Genomic DNA, 23,128 nt, shown 5'->3' with positions numbered 1-23,128 from the left:
TTTTTGCAGTGTAGGAGAATAATTGCTTTGTGTGCAACTAAACGGGCCCAGATTTCCACACCGAGATTGTAAATTTGAGACGAGATCATCAGTATTTCAATACCTTTTGTGACATTTTTGCTTCGTGATGTGCTGAGACATTTTTTTTCTCATGTAAAATATGTGACCTGGCAAAATAAATTTTGGGAAGCGTTCATACCATGCATAACATAATCCAATAAATACCCAGGAATCTGCTTTCATACAATTTCCAGTGTTTTCTTGATCAAAATGTGCCACCAATCCATGACACTGTCTGGAATAAACACATAAAGAATATGTCGGATTTGCAAAACTTCGTCTGAAGCTTTTTCTTTATTTTCTTCTCAGGGAAGCACACATGGTTCCTTTTCAAAAGGCTTTCAAAGTAGCACTTGACGTCCATTTTGAACAATAACCGTTGACACTGCCATGAAAATGTGGCGTCAAACATCAGGCTACACAGAGTGACAGTAAGCGTTCAATCAAAATCGGACTTACAGCGCGAGTGTATCCATAGGATGCATTGCAGGGCGCTTAAATAATACACAGTATCAAAGACAAACAATTCTTGAATAAATCGGCACCCGAATCAGGTGCGATGTCACAGTTCATGCACAAACACGGTCACATGGTGACCACGCGTCGTTCAGTAAAACCTGACCCATATCAAATCCTCCCAAAGGAATACTGCCACACGGCGGCTATCTGGTCACACGGTGACCCAAAAGAACTCGACTTCATCGGTCTTTAATTTGCGGCTTGCGGTCCTCCTTTCGGCATCTACCAGGGCCTCCACAGGGCCGCGCCGGCGTGGCCGGCACACTTCCCGGAGCTGAGTGGTGAGGCCGGGGGTGACGGTGTGCTTTGCGGACCTCTGTTGCTCCCGCTAGACGCTTGCAGGTCCTGGAAGTGTACCAGCAGCCGCCTCTGGGCCGGGCTCTGGACCTTGCAGTGCGACAAGAAGCTGACGGCCTGTTGAACGCAGTGTGCATAACCGTTGGAGGAGGAGGAGGAGGGCCGCCGCTGCTGCTGCCAGCTCCTCAGGTAGCACACGGCCATCTCCAGGATGTCGGCCTTCTCCTGCTTGGAGTCGGGCTGCTGTCGGAGAAACTCTGGGCCCAGCAGGGACTTGAGCTGCTCGATGCTGGTGTTGATGCGGTCTCGCCGCAGTTTCTCCACCAGCGGCTTTCTCAGCTGAAATAGAGAGAGCAGAAAAATTGAGTCCACTGGCATGGCTGAAGGTTTTTTTTTTTCTTTTTCAGAAACACACGCTTCATTTCCAGAGGGCCCACCGGGTTTTACCTTGTGAGCCGAAGTCTCCTTGGAAAAGTGACTCGGTCCATAAACTGCAGGAGCCATGCTCGCGGGTCCGCTCGTTCTCCGAGTGTGAGCTGCCTTCATCCGCGCCTCCTTCCTTTATTTATACGCGCCGATCTCCATATGAATGTGTGGGTCTCGGGCTCGGCCGAGGTTCTCACACTCTCCCGAGCCAATGGGAATGCCGGGAAGGGCTCCGAAGAACGCAGGGGCCGCCACATGCTCAATGAAGTGTTTATGGCCCCGGGGACAATGGAGCGTGTCTCCGGGGAGCAGGTGGAGGGATAGACTGGGAGAGAAAAGAGCCCTGGTGGGGCGCTGGAGGAGGGTGTGGGGAGAGGGGGTGAGGTGGGGTGGGGGGGGGGGGGGTACTGACCCATTGCTTGTGTTGATATGGGAAAGTGGTGACCCTGCGAGGGAAGCACGCCACACTCCCGTGATGTAATCACACACAAAGTGAATCTGACAGTGTGCACATGTGGTGCATTTAAAAAAAAAAGAAAAAAAATCTGGACATAATTATTACATAGATATGGATAATTGGTATATGGCTGTGGTTCTCAAAGTTTTTTTACCATTTATTTTTACATAGCTCTTCTATTTGTTGAGTGCCGTTATAAAAAAAATACTCATCATTTTTCAAATAAGAGCCTCGATCAAATCTTTGAGATGTCACTTGACGGTTAAAAAAAAAAAAGGTTCCGTTTCGATGACAAGAAATTTGCTTTGGATTTGTCACTTGTAGACTCGGGACTTGAATTGGTTATCAATACAGACGCGATAGAGAAAACGGGCCAATAATATCACTGCTTGACATGATTCGTCTTTTGAATCCGAACGATCTCTTTACAAGGATCCAATACTGCAAGTAAGACGGCATTGATTCGGTGACTTGATTTGCTTGACACTCGCAAATGTCGGACTTTTCGGTAATCATCTCTACGCACGTTTTGAATTTCTTTAGTTGTTTTCTGCCTTTTAGCACACATGTTCGGTTTCATTTTTAATCTGCAGATACCCATTTGGCCACCAGAAGTGACCTATCTTGATTTCAATTTTAATTATAGCCATTGTACAAAGGGAGGAAGAAATGTATCCGTGGTACAATTTCATTCTTTGCTGATGATTTTGGGGGTACAGTAATTGCAGATTGAAATGCACAAACTACAGCATTGAGCAAATGTCATATTTGCCGCCATTTGTTGGCGGACATCAACACCAAATTTGCGTGAGTGCAGTGCACACAGACTTAAATGTGTCAGTGGGTCCCTTTGAAGCACTGCGTGCGAGTGACTCTGTGTGTGTGTGTGTGTGTGTGTGTGTGTGTGTGTGCTTCACAGTAGACGTCAACGTGTAGACACACACACACACACACACACACACACACACACACACACACACACACACACACACACACACACACACACAAAGTGTGCACACACTCCCAGTACTCCTTTACACATCGGACGCACTCCTGCCTGCTCCAGCGTTCCCACGGCCTGACACACTTCTTCTGCCCTATGCCTGGCAAACGTCTTTGTTCTTGCAAATATTTGAACTTTTGACAAAATCAGAACAAATAAGACATGGTACATAATATGACAGTTTTTTCCCCCGAAATAAATGTTTTTTTTTTTTTATTGTAACATGACAAGAGTTTTGTTTTATGGAAAACTTTGTCAAAACTTTTTTTTATTACTAATGACATTTAACGGTACATGGTGCAATAATAATGACATTTAATTGGCATTAGGATTATGAAAGAGGGGTCTCCTGAAAACCTTCTCATTTGTACCCCAAAAAGTTTTGAGAATCCCTGATAACGATGCACACACACACACACACACACACGCACGCGCACACACACACATAAACACGCACACGGGCCACGCGCGCACACACAGACTGCAGCTGGCCACGTCCCGGTCACACGCTTCTCCCCCCTGCCTTGGACTGAACGTGGGAGATGAGGTGCTCCCGAGCTTCCCACACTGCAGTGTTAATGACACTGAGGCCGCCCGAACAAAGGAAGTGTGCCCTATTCAACAGAGATATTGAGTGAACCCCCGCCCCCCCGCCCATGCACACTCCCCTCTCACACACACACACACATGGAGAGGACCACGGGCTTGTCAACAAGGCTTCCAGGCACACCATCTGGACTCATGGTAGCTATTGTCAGTTTGGGAGATGCTCACCGTGTGAACTGGCGGCTGAAATACAGACTGAAACGCACACGCTCCGTGTGTGTGTGTGTGTGTGTGTGTGTGTGTGTGTGTGTGTGTGCGTGTGTGTTCAACATGTATGTCTGGCGATATTTTGTTGTATTTTTCCTGACGGCTCGAGGTGACAAAAAGTCACAGCAATATTTTAAGCTTCTGTTATGCTGCGGATCAAACTGACCCGTTTTAATCATGCTGTTGTTTCTTTTTCTTACCAATGAGGGTCATTGTGAGCCCCTTTGTGTTTTAATTGTCAAAATAATTATTAGAAACAATTCACATGTTCTGTATTTTGACTGAAAGAAAGTGGAAAAATAAGGCCTGCAGAGTACATTGAATGCAAATTTTTAACTTTTTGGAGGACCAAAAATAAAAAACATTCAGTTCAGTTCAACAAACAACAGTCCAATTGCTTTGATTTAACCTTTGCAGATGACCATGACCTAGGTAAGGCAGAATTTACACAGACAAAAAGGAAAAACATATTTTAGCAAGCACTAGTCTATTTTTAAATTGATTTTGTGACTGAGGGGAATTATGCAATTAGGTTCACCAAACATGCACTTTTTCCTCTCTTGTTAAATTGAAAGTTTAGTATATAGTATATATAGATAGATAGATAGATAGATAGATAGATTCTTTTTTTTGTTTTTTGATAATTAAATGTATGATTTTGAGCATATCTAGTGTTCCAAAGGTACCAACATAATAGCTGAGCAAAAAGGCTGATCTTTCTGGGGTGATGAAGTTCCATAACTGGACACTTTATTAAGTACAGCCACGCCATCAAATTTGAGGGCTCTATTAAAAAAAGTTTGCCGCTACGTCGGCTTTTGATTGATTCGTATTTTGGTCAAGTGGTTTCTTTTGACATAGTGGGGAAGACGCTTGCGTCTGCATTCTCAACCGCACATCAGCAAAGGGTGACAAGGGGCCAGTAAGGCAGGCTGGATTGGAGGGGGTGGCCTCGCACCTGTTTGCTTAGATTGAAGCCTTTGTATGTAATGAATCCAACTAATTTATTCCCATGTTGCATTGTCGTGACGCTACTTTGTGATTGGCCGAACACCGTGAGAACCGGGGCCGCATTAAGTCGACGGCAGAGGGTATAAAAAAGGGACCTCGGTGCGGCTGTCATGGCAAATCTTCTCTAAACCGACACGAGCCTGGACAACAACGTGGACGCCGGCATGATTGAGCAACACACAACGTAAGCGTTGACGCGTTTAAGTCTGTTTTTCTTAAAGTCATATTTGTTCCACAAAATTGCATAATTTTTTTCCCCTCAACAATCCATTCCATCCAATCAGATTTGAGACCCAATGTGTTGCCATGTGAAAATAATCTGCCCAGGGCCTTCAAAAATCAGAAGCTCTTGAAATGTAGTTTCAAGTCTACTACAAATGGGACCGTTTTATCAATTTCCTTCATCAGACTTCACATTCACCTGAGGAGGGCTGCAGTTTTCCATTTTCTGATTGGTTGACCGAAACAAGCCCAGTTTGACTCGCAAATGAAATAAATATATCAAATAAGCAGCCTCAGATGCCTGGCCCGCCCCTGACTGATTGCGATGGTTTGGAATGGATGAGGAAGAAAGCAGGGGCTTTTCCCAGCTCAAACTGAGGCAGATGAGTTAAAAAAAATGGTCTATTTCATGTTTTACAGTTTTAGGGGCAACTTCCTCCTGTTTCGGATATTGCTCCAACCAGATGGCTAAAAGGACAGAAGTTGCGAAATGACAGCCAACCGGCGCAATGCTTTTCGCATGACAATCAAGTTCATGTTGTCACAAGTTTTAAGAGATGATGCAGGAGGCCTCAAATTGCGATGACTGGGCTTTTGGGTGAAATATCTGGATGAATGTAAAACGCGCTGTAACCTTTGTTCAGTGAACGTAATTTGACCTCGGCTGAACTTTTAAACGCCAAATTTTCAGCGTTTCAGTAGTTTTTGGACAACTTGTTCCGACAAGGAGCTGAAGGACACCTTTAGGCGTTTGATATATGATCAACCAATTGAATTTCCTGGTTCAAGTAGAATTGGAATGTTATATGGAGCATTGTCATAGACGGTCCGGGCTTATTTCACGAGATATACTATATTTGTCCACCCCCATCCGCATCCTCAGTCTGTGCAAGGTGATGCTGATGGAGAGGAAGTGCACAGACAAAGCATCGAGGATGCACTCGGCCCTGCAGAGGCAACTCAGCGCGGGCATGTCCGGCACAGGCTCGGATGCGTGGGACAGGACGGTGTCCTTCTTCGCGGTGAAGAAAGCCCTCATCTTTCACAACGGCTACACTAAATCGTCCAGGGAGGCCCTGCGCGCGTTCCCCTCGCCCGCCGATGACGTCACCCCGCTGTGCTGCCAGTGACCGATGGGACTCTTTAACATCGGGTTTCGTTACAAGCTCATGTTGAAGCTTTTTTTTTTCCAACTTTTGTTATTTGGATGTTTACCTCCAAAATGATTGAGTGGTCCAAAAGTGGGCCTTGTTTGTTTGTTATACACCACAAGCCTTAATATTCCTTGAAAGTGCTCTCAAAAAGACCACATTGTCGAGGTTTGCTGTGAGGAAAAAGCCATATTCCTTTGTAAAAAGGACACTTGTTCATGCTGTTGCATATTATTTTGTTTGTTGTTTTGTATTGTGCTCCTGTTATGTTTCTTGAAATTACCATGAAATTTGAAATAAACGTAGTGGTAGGTACTCGAATGAGTTTAGCACGATGACTCCGATGCTAGTTGTTTGACCCTCTATGGCGGAGGTGCTCCACATTTTTTGACCGAAGATCTATACTTTTCGATCAACCAACCGAGCGCGACCGACCCGTTACAGGACACGCACGCATTGAACACGGATCCACAGTGAGTAACAGCTTTTGAAATTGAGTTTGTGAAAATGAAATCACTGCCTACCTTCGTCAAGACCAGACGCGGAGCCATGGGACGCACTTTTGCAGCCGATTAACTATCGTAACTAACGTGTACCGTATAAAAAAAGTTTCCTCGGCCCTCCAGATTCCCATTCGTTGCCCTCGGTGAATTGTACATTAAACAAACTCTGAATAGGAATAATATGTCGCAACGGCTCTGATGACAAGCTGCAATTGCAGACGGCTAACCGCTAACAACTTCCGGTGATACAGGTCACGCGGCAACCTAGATTAAAGGTGACCTGCTTTTTAAATTTAATTCTTTAAAATACTTTTTGTGAACGTGATACAGCTAGGAAATATAATATATTATTATAAAAATATATAATATAGAAAAATATATCGTTGATAACACGCTCACCGACAAATGGGTTGTTGCTTTTTCACCTCCACATCCCTCGCGATCGACTTGAAAACAGTCTGCGAGCTACCGGTCGATCGCGAACGCCGTATTGGGCACCGCTGCTCAATAGTTTTGTATTGTTTGGCAAACCGCTGCTTGTTGTAAGTGTTCCCATCCATCCATTGTCCGATCCACTCTTATCCTCACAAGTGTTCAGAGCGTGCTTAGAGCCTATCCCAGCTGTCTCCGGGCAGTGGGCGGGGGACACCCTTTACTGTCATGACAAAAGTAAGAGTTCACAAAGAAAGGCAAACAAGTCGTCGTAACCATATATCAACTTTATTAATCATAGGGCTAATTCAAAAAGCAGACATTCAGCAACATTTGAACAACCGTAGCAGCGGGCGAATGAACAATAAAGTGAGTCAAGTCCACACCATGCATTCAGCTGGCAAACGCCACTACTTTTACTCAAGGTTGGTGACCGCAAAACTTGGCTGCATCTTGCTGACCACAAAGAGCAGCTCTCTGGCCACTATTTTGTGTGTGTGTGTGAGGGGGGGGGGGGGTAACTTTCATTGGAGCACTCATTAAAAAAAAAAATCCTATGCAAAAACCCTTGAAGTGAAAACAAACAAACCCCCCAAAAATTGTTTAGGGATATAAACGTACATCTGCTTTATTATGTATTGCAACAGGAGACCTAAAATATCACTGCAACGGATGAACTCTTGACAAAAGGTTAACGTGACCAAGGCATTGTGTCAAGGATGAAAATAAAACTGACGCATCAATACTTCTTCTTGCTGTTGCTTGCCAAATTGATAAAACAAACCTTGCTCATACACACTAAAGAAAAATGCCGTCTTTCACTCAAATTCCAGTTAGAACCATACACGACGACCAAAGGAGGACAAGTTAGATCACGAGCATGTGAAGCATTCTCCGCCGTTTTAAACACGCTGACCAAAACCTTAAATAGGAAAACGAAAAGCAAAACAAGTTAAAATCTAATGCCGCTCTCATGGTGTCGTGGGACCCATCTCCAACCGCCGGGATATCGCAGCGCCTCGTCATCTGCGTTTGCTTTGTGTGGAATTAGTTGTGTGCTCAACACGCGATAGTGTATTAGAAGATTTCACATCGATTCCGCTTAAGGTTCAATTGAAGATGTCACTGGGTGGGCGGGGACGAGGGGCGAAGCAATGGCGGATACACTGTGCACAAAGAGGATGTGTTTATTTGGTGGATGTCCCAAATGGAGTTGCGATGCAGTTTGGATTGGGAATTGGTGCGCGGGTGGATCACGCTACCCGTCAGGGCAAAGAGTTCAACAAATCCTGCAGGAAGAGATCTGGATCTGGGATTTCGGAGAGGAGACCTGAAACATGTCAACACATAGGAACGCTGTCAGTTTTTTAACCATCTCTTCTCCATAGAGGAAGCAATTGTTGTCATGTTTTAAGATGAGTGGTTCTGAAATGTTGTCCACCAAGTACTCCCTGAAAAACCTCCAAATACTATACCACCTCAATGGCCTGAAAATACAATGCAGTCGCATAGTAGGCTGATGGTAAGTCCTCACTGAAAATGTGGCAGAGGTTTTATTCGCAAGGAAGACGCCGGAACTTGACGCACAATACGAATTGCACATATGTGAAAAAGTGCACCAATTTTTTTAAACAAACAGTTCTAAATGATTACATGACAATATATTGTACTTAAGTTTAATACAATCTTAAAAAAGTGTAACCGAAAGAACAAGGTGCACAGTTTGAACACTTCAATCAGTTATTCTTGGCGTACCACTAGGGTCAGCCCATGTACCACTGTACTTTGAGAATCACTTGACATAATGTCTTGATCAAATAATGTCAATTTGGTTTACCTTTTGAAAGTGTGTTGAGTGGTTCTAAAGTCAAATATAAAATTTTGTTAAAATTTTGGTCCATCTTTTTGACATGAGGCTTTTTCCATTTGGTTTTCCCTTGAACATGTCGTTATTGATATGCCAAATGACTCCAAATATTTGGTGCCAATCCAAATGAGGTTGTTACATCATTCTACTTTAATAATCAGCTCTCTCTGTTGTCTGTGTGCTTGTGTGTAATACTGACCTACAACATCAAAGAACTCTGCCAAGGATTCGGCGGGCATGAGTTCATCCTGGAAAGCCCTGAGCACGCGCTCCGAGGCCTCGTAGATGGGCATGTCATTGTGACGCACGTATTCTGCAAGCGAGAAGGACCAGCCGCCCTCCGTGTTGCTGGTGGGAACTTTCTGCGGGGGCAAAAGGCGGAGAAAAGGCATTTCCATTCATTTCAATTAGGAAAGTTGATTTGAGAAATGAACCATTTGAGTTACAAGCCTGGTCATGGAACAAAATCAACTCTTGAAGTTTTTGGACATTACCCTGAACATGTCATAGACAAGATCCACCAGGCCCCAGAAGAGAAGGGGCGAGCGATAGACTGCATACTCCTTTGGTACTTTATCTGTCAGTCTGAGGAAGGGAAGGAAGGACAGTCAAGACGACGACTGGGACCTAATTTCATCTCACAAGTGCTTTAAAAAAAAAAAATAAAAATAATAACCCCTACACATAGGCGATCACAATCGGCCCATACTTGTTGGCGCTGCTCGCCGACACCTTGCGGGCGTGTGCGTTGACCAAGAGTCTCCGGAGGAAGTAAATCCGCGAGGTCTTCCAGCGTTCGGGCGGCATGATGTGCATGGCCAGGACAGTGTAGTAGTGCGGCCCTTCTACCTCGTACGAGCTCTCCACCCATTTCTCACACGGCTGCTCCTGGAAACCCTGCAGGTTCTTCTCCTCTCGGGAAGTAGCCCGTGTCCTGCAGGGTGAGGAAAGGGATGCCAATATATTGGATGAGCAGCAGGCTTTGGTGTAAAGTTTTGTCCGTGTCTTATAGAGAAACTTGAAATGGTGCTCAACCGATAGATACGTTTTAGCATGCCTGCGTCCAATAATAACAATGCGTCTTGTGGATGTGTTAAATACAGAAATGGCACACGTAACTGACACTACACCTTTTAATAACGTATGGTTGTGAATATACGGTATAACCTGCACAGCGTTGGGTATTTTTGGAGTAGAATTTCTTTTAACCCCTGCAACCTTTTGTCTTTTCAAGAACTGTAGTTTGACTTTTTCTTGTGGAACTTTTGGGAATGTTAACAGTAGTTCCATTGTAATTTACACCATTTTTGGCTAGTCTTCTTTTACCCTGGGGATTTTTTTTTACAGAAGTACATATATAATTTTTTAACCTCAGAAACTTCCCCCCACCCGCTTTCAGAGTACTATAGTTTACATTTTTTGTTGAAATTTACCCTGCACTACATCTGGTGGTTACACCGTTTTTATTTGACCTAGAAAATTACCCAAATAGTGTGTGCTGAACAGAAAATAAGGGGAATTTTCATACAGTTAGCTTTAGCCTGTTAACACAAACCCAGCACATTTGCAGCTTTGGTCACGTCTCACTGTAAAATCCAAGACTACCATTTCATGAGCTGTGACAGCCAGGATGGCAAAGTGTAGAACTTTATCTTCTCTCGCAGTACATACGTGTTGAGCACATAGAGCACAGTGTGGATGATGTAGGGGATGAGATGGATGTTGCTCTCTCGGCCGCCTCCTCCTGTGTCCACGCTGAATGATTGTTCGGTAGCAAAGCGAAGGAACAGCAGTTTGGTGTCGTGGATGTTGAGTTGGTACGTGGGCTCGCGCTGGCCTGTGCATTCCTGCAGATATGTATTGTGTCTGTGTGGCACAAGGGGAAGAAAAAAAAAAAAAAAAGATAAAATCAGCCATCAATGCTGTAATTTCCAATCACATTTATTTAGCATATTTTTGCGGTGGTAGAAGCTCAAAAAAGACAAATTGAGATATTGGGACTAGTAATGGGAGAGATGGCAGACATGCTTTCTCACCGGGTATTAGAAATATACCCATCGCGGGAGGACATTTTAAGCTGTTCATAAGCTAATGCATGTTTTTACCGTGCTAAGCATGTAGCAAACGCAGATTCTGGCACGTGTGGCCCCCAAACCGGGAGCAGTCCATTGCACTTGGTGTTGGCGTTCTGGAGAGCGGCGCTTTCCCATTCTTCTCGCCCACGGGCCAGCCTGCAATAGAGATTGCAAAAATTAGGAATTAAAAAAAAAAACAAAAAACAACGACCTAAACCGAGAATTTCTTTTTGAAAAAGCAAAAATGATGCTACCTGACAGCGGCCAGATGGCAGTCGTAGTGGACAATGTTAAAGTGCGACACAGTGCTGTAGCCCTGCTGCTTGCGAGGCTTGTTCTCAAATTCCTCTAGTGATACCCGCTTTGTGAAAGTGTAAATACCCAGGACCTTGGTGGGCTGGAATCAAAATTGTGCCTGTTACGTTGTTGTACCTCAGTGAAACATCAATAACGATGTGCGCCTTGCTGTACCTGGAATTTGTAACCTTCTCTACAGATGCAGCAAGTCAAGCCTGGCTCCTCTATCAGCTCCTCCATTTGTTTCAACAGTGAAGTCTTGGTCACCACCTGACCCTTCTCGTTGGTCTGAAAGACGAATGCACACATGCAGTAGTCAAATTTGCTGGTGACAGCAGTGTTTAAAAAGAAAAAAAAAGGTCACATGAAAATGTGTGTACCGTCATGCCCAGTGTTCCGAGAGCCTTCTGTCTCATCGCCATGGCCATACGCTTCTTCTCAGCTCTGGTCTCCCTGCGCGCCGCTTCTATCTTCAGATTCACGTCACTGTGCTCCCTCAATGCTTCCAGAAGGTTCTCTGCAAGCGTACCAATCCCTTCGTCGCTGGAGACCTGCTCCAGCTTGTGCAGGTTGGTAATTGAATCAGTGCCTATCAGCACCTGGGACAGAACAAAAATCAAATGTTTTTTTTTCCTTTTCCAATTCATGGTCTTAATCTTGATTTGATTATTAAATGGTATTTAGTGTAATGTGCGACATTTCATGAGAGCATTTATTACCTGCGTGGGGGGATGCTGGGTAGCCAAACCACGGAGCAATCTTAGAATGAAGGGTAGCGCAGGTCGAGAGAGGAACTTCTTCCAGATGTCAGCATCCAGACTGACAAGAGAAAATGATGAAACTTTAGTCAGTAGAGCTAATTTTTAATGTCCTTATTAAATGCGCGGAAGAATAACGAGGCCCATACTTTTTGGCATTTGGGATGTGTTTCTTCATGTAGTCCAGCGCATTTTGTGTAATTCCTTTTTGCAGAATAAGATCTTTTAGCTGATGGCCATTACTGTTATTTTTTATTCCAGCAGCGATTTTACAGAAGCAATCCAGAAACACTTTGTCATCAGCGCTATGATCCTCGTCATACCTGAAAGGGGGGAAAAAAAAGTTTCAATGCAGTATGTGGAGAAACACAGGAAGCAAAGCAGTAAGTCATTGAGAGTACAGGTCAGCACGATTGGTAACACCACAGTGGTACCCACTTGTCAAAGCTGCAGCATGGCTTGAAGCGCTCGACCAAGATCCTCATCTTCTCCAGTTCGCCAAACGACAAGTACGGGATGATGCGAAGCAGACCCTGCAGGACGCTGGGGTTGGAGCGCACAAATGGAGTGTTGATCTGGTCCAGTAACATGACAAGTTGGTCCTTGTCACCAGTCAGCAACAAGTTACCCTAAAAAAAACAAAATGACACTGATTAGAATTTTTATTTTTAAATCCCTTTCGAAGAAGGTTGGCAGTCTGTGCTCCTTGAGTGTTCCTGTTGCTTCTTTGGCACCTACCTTGTCCTCCGAAATCTCTGCATTAGCTTCGTCCAAAATGATCTCCATGATGCTCAGAACTTGCTCTGCTATGGAGGCCCCACCGCTGTCTTTACTCTCTTGTTCTGCCACTAAAGCCTAAGAGAGAAGAGGAAAGGAAGAGGGACGATAGTAAAGGTGCTCTTCAACATGTATACCATAACGAGAACGTTAGTCACTTACCAAGTTTAGAGTTCCGAGCATGACGTTGAGGGTGTTCATCTCTGGTTTGACGAGCTGTTGTCGGTTTATTTTCACTTTTACACAATAACTGAACAACTTCAGCAAAACCTAAAAAGACACGAATCAGCTTTGAATTAGACCACATGGGGACTGACCACTTGGATCATTTTGTGAAAAATTGTCCATTTTTGGACAAAGGTAGCCCACTTTGAAGTGCAGAGCGCATTTGTTGACTTGCTTAAACAAAGGGAATCTAACCCGGCAACATTTTATAGCATAGTTCAGTCTCCCATTACATAAGGAGCAAAACAGCGGCTTACTGTGAGCAGATGACGACCCTGTTTAAAATCTTTGATTCCTGATAGCCGATTGAGCATGCACTCCAGCCCACCACACTGTGCCATGACACCTGCCATCTTGTACACCTCTTCATCATCTTCCTCCTCATCTAGACAAAGAGGAAGGAGAGACTTTTTTTTCAACTTGGTTGTGAAATGAACATCCATAGACTAGTTAATGGTTCAAGCGTGAATAAAAGGATTTGATGAAGACAAGCGAGGAAGACTGGCAGACTATAATAGACAAGTAATAGAACCTGTGGTCGAGTCCAGCGACTCTATGAACTCCTCCGTTGCATCGCCCAGCAGACCTCTCATTCGATATATGATTCTCATTGGCTCACCCTTGTAAAAAGGAAGGGCAAAGTTAGATTGATGACCATCGAAACTATTTCACATATACAATATAAAGGCTGAGTCATTTACCTCATTTGTCGGGCACCACACCTTCTTGTAGACTTCAGCGACAGACAGATCCAAGCTAATGATTTTGTTGTTCACCAGAAGCTGACATACAATGCGACAGACAGATCCAAGCTAATGATTTTGTTGTTCACCAGAAGCTGACATACAATGGGTTTCTTGCAATGACTTAAGCTTGATGACAAGAAGCGGTGAGGAGTAAGAGAAGGACATATTGAAATGACAATCAAAGTTCAGATTCATTTTACCTCCATGCCACTATCATCTTCAAGGAGTGCCACCAGGTCGCAGTCTTGGCAGATCTTGTTCTTAATGTCCCTCATAAGGGGGCCGATGCCTGGCTCATTGCTACTATAAGGGTTTCCAGGCATGCGACCTTGAAGGAAATCCTCTTGCTGGGGATCTTTTTCCAGGGTTACAAAGAACTCTGTCACCTCGTTCTCCTCCTTTAAAAGAAGAAAAGTGACAGAAGTAATTAGTCTGTCAAATCATATATCTAAGTGGAAAAATAAAATCGGAGTTATCGTTAACTTACAGGATAAATTATGCTACACAGTCTCTCAAAAATGAACACAGGTGTTCTGTAGTCATCCAAATTGTATCTCTTGGCAGTCTCAATGCACACTGCCATGAAAGCCTTCGTTTCAGACTCGGTGCCTACAAACAGAACAAGATAGCGTGGAGAACAATATTTCATGACAACAGCCATTGCTAGACTCTGCTATACGCTTTAAACGCAATAGTTAAGATTTCACTAGAGCTGACCTGTGGTCATGTCCTCCAGCATCTCCAGCAGCATATCCTGAGTCTCATCGATGAGTTTGGTGCGCTGCACCACCAGCTTTCTCAGACACAGATAGCCATTCAGCACTGTGCCCACCAGACGGCTCTTAAAATGCCGCTTAATGGACTCCACCTCCACAAATGATGATAGTAATCCTGCCATGACAACACAATTTTATAAGATAATTAAAGAAGAACAATTCAAATCTATAATATCCTTTGTTTCAAGAGTGCATACCAGTAAAGCTCTTGAGGGCATAGCCCTGCTGTAAATCTGTGCTCAGCGTCGCCTCCTCCAGGGCCAGCAGGTTGGCGATTTCCTGTGGGAGGCAATTGCACATATAACCTTGAAATAATAACACAACACACGCTTTTACTGGCACAGATGAATGTAAACACATTTCACAGTGGGCTAGCAAACAGCGGTTGAAGCCAGTTCTGAATCACTTTGTTGAGCTCAAACAAATGCACTGCATGTGGTTGATTTGAGAGAACATTTCTAAATCAAGCTTGACCTTGGTGATGAGATTGCCAATGTAGGGAAGGACTCCTCGTGCAGCCAAGTAAACCTTCCAATGTGTTGGTTTGATGAGCTTTTGGTAGAGACCAAGGTACTCCGCTGCACACTCTCCAGCCAAGCTCAGCTCATCCAGGTAACTGACCGACACAAAAAAATAAATGAATAAAAAACACACACAAGACTTTCCTGCTGGCTATTTAAGACTGATGATTGTCAGAGTACCGTTACATAGTCATTTTACATATGTTGACCATAATTTAACAGCATGTACCACCTTAATTGTTCAATGGGTTTTACCTCGTGAGCAGGCCCAAGACTTGTTGTTTGCGGCTGGGGATTGTCGTGAGAGCCTCCACAATTGTGCAAGCTGCCTGTCTGGCGGCCTGAGTGGCAGGGGTGAAAAGGACCTGCAGCAAGCAAAACACATATGTCAACTGATTTCTAATATGAGTGGATTTCTGAATCTAGCAGAACACAATTTGCACATTTTTATTTACCTGCCGCAGCCAATTGTTGTGGCTCAGTCTGAGTAGGCGAGGGAAAAGGATTTCACCTCTTCTGGACCTCATATACTGCTTCCACTTCCACACATACTTCTCCATCAGATACTGTTTTCGCAGTTCACCTTTCCCCTGCGGTTTTGTGACCATCTCATGGCCTTTTGGGACCACAAATTGGCAAGAGCATTGGAGAGAAAAATGAGTACCGGTACTCAGATACATTGACATGTTTGCTATTTCTCTGGACAACACTTACATCTTGCAGGGAGGCATTTTTTCCAGGCCTCATATGAAGCTTTGGGATCCTTCTTAAGCCACATTTGGGCTTGAGCATGGATTTCATTACTGTAGGGCCGAACGGTGGTCAGGGATTCTGTAGCAGCATCCTTTAAAAGATGCATAGTTAGATGTAATGGGTTGTGGCCCAAGTTGGCATACAGTCAAACCTCGGTTTTTGAACGTCTCGGTTCTCGACCAAAAATTTCAATTTTTTTATGCCTCGGATGATGAACAAATTTCGGTTCTCGAACAAACTGAGCGCACTTGAATGCACCACTTGACTCCTTTCGCCTTCTTACGCGAGGAAATGACGCTTCCTCGGGTAGACGAGGAAGTGACGCTTCCTCGTGTCGCTTTCCGTTGTGAGCGGACGTGTTCAATAAACTTTTTTTTTTTTTTTAAAGAGCGTGGTTTCGGTTTTCGAACAATTCGGTTTGCGAACAGCCTTCTGGAACCGATTATGGACGAAAACAGAGGTTTGACTGTACTTTGAAATTAGATTTTTTTTCTTAAAACATTGTGCAATTCACCGTAAAGATACATCTTGCAAAGTGGTCATTTTCTATAGTTCCAGATCAATTATCTCCCATTAACCTAATAAGCACATTTTAATTGACCCTAAGGCAAATGCAAAGAAAGCCCCGATATGATTACCGGTACTCAATATTCACCTTGTTCTTCTTGCTAGTGGGGGCAGGCGGCTTGATCAGCTTCTGCAGGATTTTCAAGCACATGAGAGTGATATTCTCCACTACAACGGGAGTCTTGATGTTAACCGACATGAGGAACAGACTAAGAGCTGAAAAAAAAAGATTTTGACAGTATAGATTAGAAAAGACAAATAACTGACTGCAAGTGACGTAAAAATGTATGAACTGAAATGTACTCGTTCATGCTTCAAAGTAACTCAGCCACTTACCACAGCGCAGCCGTAACTCCCAGCATCCTCCCTCTTTTGAAATGGAATCAGTTAAGAGCAGCATTTCATACTGAAGATTACTAACCTGTTGTAAAAAAAACATTCTTGTCAAATATACACTATAGCTTTCAGACCCATAAGACAGAAGCACAGGATAGATGCATGGCTTTGACCGAGCAGATAAATGCACACAGACCAGGTCGGGATTGGCCCAGTGACCTTTGAGGGCTGCCGAAACCTTGGCAATGATAAGGTCATTCATCTGCTGAGTGGCTTCAGGGTGATCTCTTTAAAAAAAACAACAACAACAAAAAAAGGAAATGAATGCTTACATGAGCAGAACTGTTACAAAATGGAAAAAACTCAAAACGTAATAAGCATCAGGCAAGTTAAGGGTGGCAGACGAAAAACCTGCAATATTTACGTAGGCCGCACCTGGTAAGTAAACAGATTAGCTGGCGTACTTCCTCTCGCATGGCTGCAGTACCTCGGCGCAAGTTATACTCAAAAAGCTCCCGGATGAGCCCCTGAAGGACGAGGATCTGCCGGAGGGCTGGGTTGGTGGCCAGCGCACGCAGCAGTGTGATACAGTGACCTGTGACAGCTGAGGCACAGCCGTAACACTTGTTGGAGGAGGTGTGGCCGCAACCCAGCACAGAGAGGGCACGGTACTGGCTGGCCGTGAAGGTCGGCTGATGGCTGCTGCTGCTTCGGGAAGACTTGGTGGCAGCCTCGCGCTGCTGAAGATCATACTCAAGCAGCTCCTTGCGAGATGCGAGCACTTTCTGTGGAAAAATAATCGAACATCAGAATATTTTATGTAAGCTGAGAGATACTCATGAAAATGCTTCAGTGTGTGAGGAGGCCACAGGTAATTTGTCTCCAACCTGTATAATCTTGGAGAGTTCATCAAATGATGTTTTGCAGTCACCACTGTACTCCTGAGCCAGCTGCTGAATGTATCTGTTCACATTGGCAGAAGATGTGCCAAGACCCGCAGCAGCGCCTGTGTCATCCTGTGGGATATGTTTTGGGGGAAATTATAGTAATCACCCATGTTACAAATTCTGCAACATCTACCACATAACAAATGCTCTCCAAGCCTGACCTGTGGCTTTTCCGGTGCCGCCTCATTGACTTTAGACAAAAGACTTTCCAGCTGGGGTCGGTGACCCATCAGCTGGTGGTAGACACGATCGGCTTTTTCCAGAAGGGTGTTGATGTTTGTCACAGCCTGCAAAAATAAAAACACATTTTAAAGTATATGGTCATATAAAGGGTCAAAAGCAGCAATGAAACTTCTCAGCAAAAGGTGCTTGAATAAAGTTTTGAAATATGCTGACTTTTTTCCTGTCTTCTTCATTTTCAATAGGATCCACAGCGCAGCATGGTTTGGCATAAAGCATGAAGTCAAATCTGGCATATTTGCAGAAACCACAGGCGTTGCACAGAAAGGGGTCCTTTTCGTCGTAGTTGATAGACCTGATTAAAAAAATTCATACGGCATCATGTTTGAATCTACTTTAATGTACTTGTTAAGAAAGCTGAGGAAGTATGCTGCTCACCTGCACTTGTGGCACTGATAGACATTCTCACCACAGTTGCCACACACACCAGGGTTGGCAGGCACAGAGGCACTGCAGCGTGGGCACTGCAGCGTCTCAGTGGAGGCCTGGTAGTTCTCATAGAAGTCAGAGAACTCAATCATCAGGTTGGATGCGACAATGGGTAAGGGCAGGTCAATTTTCACCTCCGTTTGACCTGGGGTGAGTTGCACTTTCTTGGCTTTATGCCAACGAGCGGGCCTGAAAGCAACAAATTACAGCAAAGAATGACTTTTTGTGCATTGTGACCCAGCGGGCAGTAAGCCAGTATGGCATCAAACAAATAAGTTGAAACACACTTGTTCTTCAGCTCCACAATAGCTTGCACGGTCCTGTTGTTATAGTAGAGGTTAATGGTGCGGACCATTTTGGTGCGTTTGAGGTCACCGATCTTCACAGTAACTTTGCTAATGGTGTGGCTGCCAATAAGCTTGACCACCTGTTGTGTGGTAGTGTAGCGGGTGTCCACTTTGATCGATGACAGCTTGATATTCTTGAAGGCAAATGTGTGTGGGGGGGGGGAATAAATGGTAAGAACGTGTAGGATTGATCATTTTTTTCCAAATCAACGAAGGAATTGCAATACATACCGAAAAAGGAACCTCTGGATTATTACACACCAAGCAAGGGTCACTTTCCAGATAAAAGCCATCAAACTCTACCAGACCTGACAGAGTGCTGTAATACAAGGCAAAAATGAATGTCCACAAATGTACACGCCACTCTTTTTACATGACATAATGGATCATTAAACTTACTTGTAGATGTTGGAGTTTGGGTGATTTGTCAGGATGTGGTTCTGTGTTCGCAGGATTTCCACAGCCTTCTGAGAATACTCCTTCAGCTGAGGGAAGAAGAAACACTTTTGATGTGCATGAATAAACAACTATAATGTCCTTTGCAGTTAATTATGGCAAACAAGAGGGTACCAAACAACTGCAGAAGGACATTAAAAATGAATTTCATTCAAATGACATTGGAGAACTCGCTCTAATGGCTTTGTCGTTTAATACAAAACGGAAATTAAATCCTTAAATCTGTTATTTACCTTTTTCTCGGTCTGCGGGGTCTTGAGTGAGAAGTACCCGAGAAGGTCGACAAACTGTGCAGCTTTGCGGCCATATGCTGGGAGCTCTGGCCAGATGGCCCATGTGAGCTCCAGCAACAATTCCTGCTGGGATTTACTTGAGTTCCTGGTGGCAAATCCATAAATTGCAAGGTTATGATGTCATATTCGGTCAGACTTGATGGTTTAAAGCAGTAATTGACTTTTAGTGTACATTGTACCTATTTTGTCGGAATATGGTCTTGTAAAAAAGAGTGTTGAATTGATCATAGGATAAATGTGAAATTTTAATATTTAAAGTTCTTACCTGTAGATATGTAATGCCAAGCAGTGGGCTTGCCAGCGCACCGCTGATGAGTTGGACTCAAGCAGGAAGCAGCGCAAAAACTGGATGAGGGTCTCTTTGTCTGCAAACTTGTTGAGCTGACTGACGAGAGCCATGCACAACTGATCTTCCTGGCTACCAACTCCATCCCCTATGATGAACATTCAATCACATCATCTGCTACAAAAGTAGGTATCACCTCGACACAACAAAACTTGCGTCATTGGCTCACCCTCTTTGTCCTTCTCTTTATCCTCTTTTTTGCTTTTTTTACTCGAGGACTTGCTCTGAGAGGATTGAGAAGTTCCTCCCTGTCCGCTGCTCGACCCCCCTGAGAAGGATGAGGAGTTGGCCAGCACCTTGCTGCCACACAGCGCACATGAGAGCAATTGCAAAAGGACTGGCGAAACGCCCTCGTCGACAAGAAAGCTGACCTGAAGCAAGAAGTACAACACAGCTGGAGAGAAGGAAAAAAAAGTACATGAGAAAACAGACAATTACAGCATTTATACATTTATAAAAACTGCAATCGGAATCTACTTACAGTCATCTTTCACACAAAACTTCTGCCAGTTAATTGTCCTCTGAGTGGCAATTTCAGCACAGGCTTTCAGATGCTCCATCTGCATTGACAGAAGCAAAGTTAAATGAGAAGGTGATAACATGTTACAGGACGCCAAAACCATTTGAAAAAATGCACTCAGCATCCATCAAATCACACTCACCAGTGTGATGAGTGTGTCATATTGCAGAGCTGAACCAGATGAAGCTGTAACAATGCCCGCCCGGAGGAAGATGCCCTGTTCCTCGAGAAGCTTTTTGATGCTGCGCACATGAGAATCCAAAGTGTGCAGGTCCCGCAGCTGACGATACTTTTCCTTGGAGCCGCAGATAAAGAGCAACAGCTTTCTAACTTGCCTCCTGACAAACGGTGTCTGTTGGATCATCAGATACTGGAAAGAGAGATTTTGTTTTTCAGACGTTACGACAAAGAAAATGACACGCACGAGAATCCCGAAATCTTACTTCAGACAGGTAGTAGAACCAGGAATGGTCAAAGACAGGAGGTGGGCTACGTGGATTGGTGTCCGCTATCTTTTTGATTTGATACGGCAGTCGCAGCACCATTTCAGTGAGCAGCTGCGAATAGGCTTCAAACACATCAGCAGCATGTCCCTAATGGCAGGAGCAACTCAGTTAGTTCTAAATTTCCTTGAAACTTTTACTCTACAGTCTGCATGAGATGACATAACCTGACTTCATGACGTATACTGTACCTTGACATACTGGCGGAGGAAAAAGGGGCTCATGTCTGGAGGAGAAGATGATGTGTGTGGGCGAAGGAGCTGGCTTGTGGTTACAGGTTCTTCTTCACCCTGCTGGCTCTTCCAGAACTCCAGAAGGGATTTGAGCACATGGAGACAGTAGTCAATGGCACCCAGGCCGAGCAAGGCGGACGCTGTCGCATTGGAAATCAGTGAGGATGACTGGAAGAAACAAAAGTTGCAAACAGCAACAGTCACGGAGAGGAACATGAATGAATCGGTTGGGCATTAAAATTGTCAGTCAGTCAGTATATAAATAAATAAAACGTGCTAATAGATCGAGTACTTGTTACAATGATCCCCAACCAATATGGGGACTGTGGGAAATTATCCACTTTCACTTAATTGCTCTCAAATTAATTTGGACCAAAAAAATGTTGATAGTTAACCTGTGTATTCACCCCTTGTCATTCATAACACAGAATAAGTCATGCTACACACCTACACACTCACTAATTGGTGAGTATATACGTTTTGTGACATTTGCAGAGCGGTGTGCTGTGAGATTTTTCTAATGTGCACATTTTTTGGGGGGGGAATAGGGGGGACGCCTCGACAGTAATGCACCTCGGAGGAGGACTTGGAGCCAGATTTGGTTCGAGACATGAAGACGCTGAGCAGTCTCATGATGACCAGGTGTACTTCATTCATAGGGCAGCGATCATTCTTTTTTGAAACATCCTACAGAGAGAAGAGAAGAGGTAGGTTGAGCAACAAGCGCACGTCAGATGATTCTTAATGAATAGATTGCCTTTACCTTCTTATGCATGCCGAGCTCTGCAATAAGCTGCGCGAGCAGATCATCCAAGGCTCCCTTATCCTTATCATCCTCCCCATCAAGGTCAGAGGTCAGCATAAGGATAACTTGCATGTAAGGAATGGCTTGAACACCACCAACATTGTGGAGCTGAGAGAGGTGTTGCAGCAGGCGTTCCAGTAACATAAGACGAACCACGTGAAGCCTAATCACAAAAACAAGAATCTAATTTGGCCATTATAGACAAGTAGACCAACAAAGGGCTTCTACTAAAATGTTCAGGTCTGACCTGTTACTTCTGTGAATGTCTCCCTCAGTCTCTCCTTCTCCCTCTGAGCCTTCACCTTCCTGCTGGGCTGTGGTGGTGCTGATCGCACCAGTGCTGGAGCTCACACTGCCTGGACCCGCAGGGTGGCCCTCCACTGTTGTATCCCCGTAAGCACTGCTGCGTCCTGACACTGCGAAAAGAAAGGCAAGCAGGAAATATACAGTTACCATTGATGGGAACGTATGGGAAATAGATTTAAGATTATTTTTCAGGCAGCTGATTTTGTAGTTTATCTGAGAATTTCTTTTTCTGACTATTTACATTTACTCCCTACATTTGAAAAGAGGTGGCTGTACTATATACTCCTTACTTTCCAAAGATCTCTGCGGTGCCTAAGGTGCTTTACAGAGGGTCACATTCACTCATTTCTCATTCATAAATCAATGGGCGGCGATATGCTGCCAGGCTCACTATAACTTCTCTACTAAGGTATGGTGCATTTTAGAGTTTAACTTTTTTTATTTTTAAGTAAATGAGTCAAATCAGTATTAACTTTTAGCAGTTTATTTTTTGTTAAGTATCTTTATTTTCACCTCCTGTAAGTATCGAGTGTGAGTTATTTTGCCACCGCTGAACAAACACCAAATATGGCGTCGAAACTATGCATGTGCAGTTTAGAAACAATCACCCACCACTGTGCTCCCCTGCAACAGAATCGATAGCAGAACCGCCGCTCTCTGAGCCCACACTGCCGCCATGCTCAGCTGGGGAGGTCCGCAGTGTGGAGCCATCAGTGGCAGCAGTACTGCCCTCGTCATCAGATGCTGGGGCTGAAATCATAGCAATAGTTGTAAAAGCTTATACAATGCAGGGTACAAGACTAATTCATACCTTAAGTCATATCAATCCACAGCATTTAACAGGGTCAAAAACGTTCTTAAAATGCGGCTACTCGTCTTAGACTACACCAGTCAATTAACCTTTGGCAAAAAATGTTCCTTTTACCTGATGCAGTGGTGTCTGACAGCGTGCCAGCGTCCAGTGACGAGGAGCTTGGGGCTTGACCAGACAGGCCTAGGCTCTGAAGACCAAGGGCACTGCTACTACTCCCTAAATCATTACATAAAAAATGCTCATGAACATGCCCACCTTTGGCCAAACCAATTAAAATCTTCTTAAGTTGTTTTTGTT

General features: G+C 44.3%; 2 protein-coding genes and 1 long non-coding RNA gene across 12 annotated transcripts in view; 1 reads left to right on the top strand and 2 right to left on the bottom strand.

Moving 5' to 3' along the window:
• Window positions 1-320: 320 nt before the first annotated feature.
• Window positions 321-6,686, bottom strand: LOC147210428 (transcription factor HES-5-like). Its single transcript, XM_086110359.1, has 3 exons — window positions 6,484-6,686; window positions 1,324-1,748; window positions 321-1,215 (listed from the first exon to the last, which is right to left on the bottom strand). The coding sequence occupies exons 2-3, from the start codon at window positions 1,420-1,422 to the stop codon at window positions 802-804; spliced, it is 513 nt and encodes a 170-aa protein (XP_085966485.1). The 5' UTR covers window positions 1,423-1,748; window positions 6,484-6,686; the 3' UTR covers window positions 321-801.
• LOC147210429 (uncharacterized) lies at window positions 3,441-6,274 on the top strand. Of its 2 annotated transcripts, XR_015100858.1 has the most exons (3): window positions 3,441-3,506; window positions 4,636-4,770; window positions 5,692-6,274. It is a non-coding gene; the product is annotated as an uncharacterized LOC147210429 (long non-coding RNA). The 2 variants fall into 2 exon arrangements; XR_015100857.1 differs by lacking the exon at window positions 3,441-3,506 and having other exon boundaries at window positions 3,668-4,770.
• Window positions 6,687-7,163: 477 nt separating the features above from the next.
• ubr4 (ubiquitin protein ligase E3 component n-recognin 4) overlaps window positions 7,164-23,128 on the bottom strand; it is a 42,637-nt gene continuing 26,672 nt past the window's right edge. For 6 of the 9 annotated variants that reach the window (XM_086110349.1, XM_086110351.1, XM_086110353.1 and 3 more), the window contains 48 exons: window positions 22,943-23,047; window positions 22,630-22,767; window positions 21,959-22,127; window positions 21,670-21,874; window positions 21,480-21,593; window positions 20,865-21,074; window positions 20,614-20,763; window positions 20,313-20,540; window positions 20,132-20,210; window positions 19,820-20,044; window positions 19,570-19,738; window positions 19,245-19,389; window positions 18,955-19,040; window positions 18,787-18,874; window positions 18,496-18,689; window positions 18,158-18,397; window positions 17,936-18,074; window positions 17,701-17,826; window positions 17,480-17,608; window positions 17,028-17,377; window positions 16,789-16,879; window positions 16,593-16,677; window positions 16,345-16,472; window positions 15,651-15,780; window positions 15,392-15,552; window positions 15,192-15,301; window positions 14,890-15,031; window positions 14,613-14,694; window positions 14,357-14,530; window positions 14,127-14,248; window positions 13,840-14,037; window positions 13,595-13,675; window positions 13,426-13,513; window positions 13,151-13,278; window positions 12,831-12,938; window positions 12,630-12,746; window positions 12,330-12,520; window positions 12,041-12,214; window positions 11,853-11,952; window positions 11,514-11,732; window positions 11,308-11,421; window positions 11,091-11,233; window positions 10,867-10,992; window positions 10,433-10,627; window positions 9,444-9,695; window positions 9,256-9,346; window positions 8,961-9,123; window positions 7,164-8,224 (listed from right to left, as the gene is read on the bottom strand). In XM_086110349.1, coding sequence (XP_085966475.1) covers window positions 8,160-8,224; window positions 8,961-9,123; window positions 9,256-9,346; window positions 9,444-9,695; window positions 10,433-10,627; window positions 10,867-10,992; window positions 11,091-11,233; window positions 11,308-11,421; window positions 11,514-11,732; window positions 11,853-11,952; window positions 12,041-12,214; window positions 12,330-12,520; window positions 12,630-12,746; window positions 12,831-12,938; window positions 13,151-13,278; window positions 13,426-13,513; window positions 13,595-13,675; window positions 13,840-14,037; window positions 14,127-14,248; window positions 14,357-14,530; window positions 14,613-14,694; window positions 14,890-15,031; window positions 15,192-15,301; window positions 15,392-15,552; window positions 15,651-15,780; window positions 16,345-16,472; window positions 16,593-16,677; window positions 16,789-16,879; window positions 17,028-17,377; window positions 17,480-17,608; window positions 17,701-17,826; window positions 17,936-18,074; window positions 18,158-18,397; window positions 18,496-18,689; window positions 18,787-18,874; window positions 18,955-19,040; window positions 19,245-19,389; window positions 19,570-19,738; window positions 19,820-20,044; window positions 20,132-20,210; window positions 20,313-20,540; window positions 20,614-20,763; window positions 20,865-21,074; window positions 21,480-21,593; window positions 21,670-21,874; window positions 21,959-22,127; window positions 22,630-22,767; window positions 22,943-23,047 — 7,067 coding nt within the window. In that variant the 3' untranslated portion in view covers window positions 7,164-8,159. The remainder of the gene's footprint in view (window positions 8,225-8,960; window positions 9,124-9,255; window positions 9,347-9,443; window positions 9,696-10,432; window positions 10,628-10,866; window positions 10,993-11,090; window positions 11,234-11,307; window positions 11,422-11,513; window positions 11,733-11,852; window positions 11,953-12,040; window positions 12,215-12,329; window positions 12,521-12,629; window positions 12,747-12,830; window positions 12,939-13,150; window positions 13,279-13,425; window positions 13,514-13,594; window positions 13,676-13,839; window positions 14,038-14,126; window positions 14,249-14,356; window positions 14,531-14,612; window positions 14,695-14,889; window positions 15,032-15,191; window positions 15,302-15,391; window positions 15,553-15,650; window positions 15,781-16,344; window positions 16,473-16,592; window positions 16,678-16,788; window positions 16,880-17,027; window positions 17,378-17,479; window positions 17,609-17,700; window positions 17,827-17,935; window positions 18,075-18,157; window positions 18,398-18,495; window positions 18,690-18,786; window positions 18,875-18,954; window positions 19,041-19,244; window positions 19,390-19,569; window positions 19,739-19,819; window positions 20,045-20,131; window positions 20,211-20,312; window positions 20,541-20,613; window positions 20,764-20,864; window positions 21,075-21,479; window positions 21,594-21,669; window positions 21,875-21,958; window positions 22,128-22,629; window positions 22,768-22,942; window positions 23,048-23,128) is intronic. The other 3 variants (XM_086110352.1, XM_086110356.1, XM_086110358.1) reach the window with 1 other exon arrangement.

Source organism: Hippocampus guttulatus, chromosome 1, assembly GCF_054856545.1.
Source record: "Hippocampus guttulatus isolate MCC_2025c chromosome 1, RoL_Hgut_1.0, whole genome shotgun sequence".
In the NCBI taxonomy this organism is placed as follows: domain Eukaryota; kingdom Metazoa; phylum Chordata; class Actinopteri; order Syngnathiformes; family Syngnathidae; genus Hippocampus; species Hippocampus guttulatus.
Note: the sequence above shows the minus strand (reverse complement) of the source record. Positions and strands in the feature narration are given on the sequence as shown.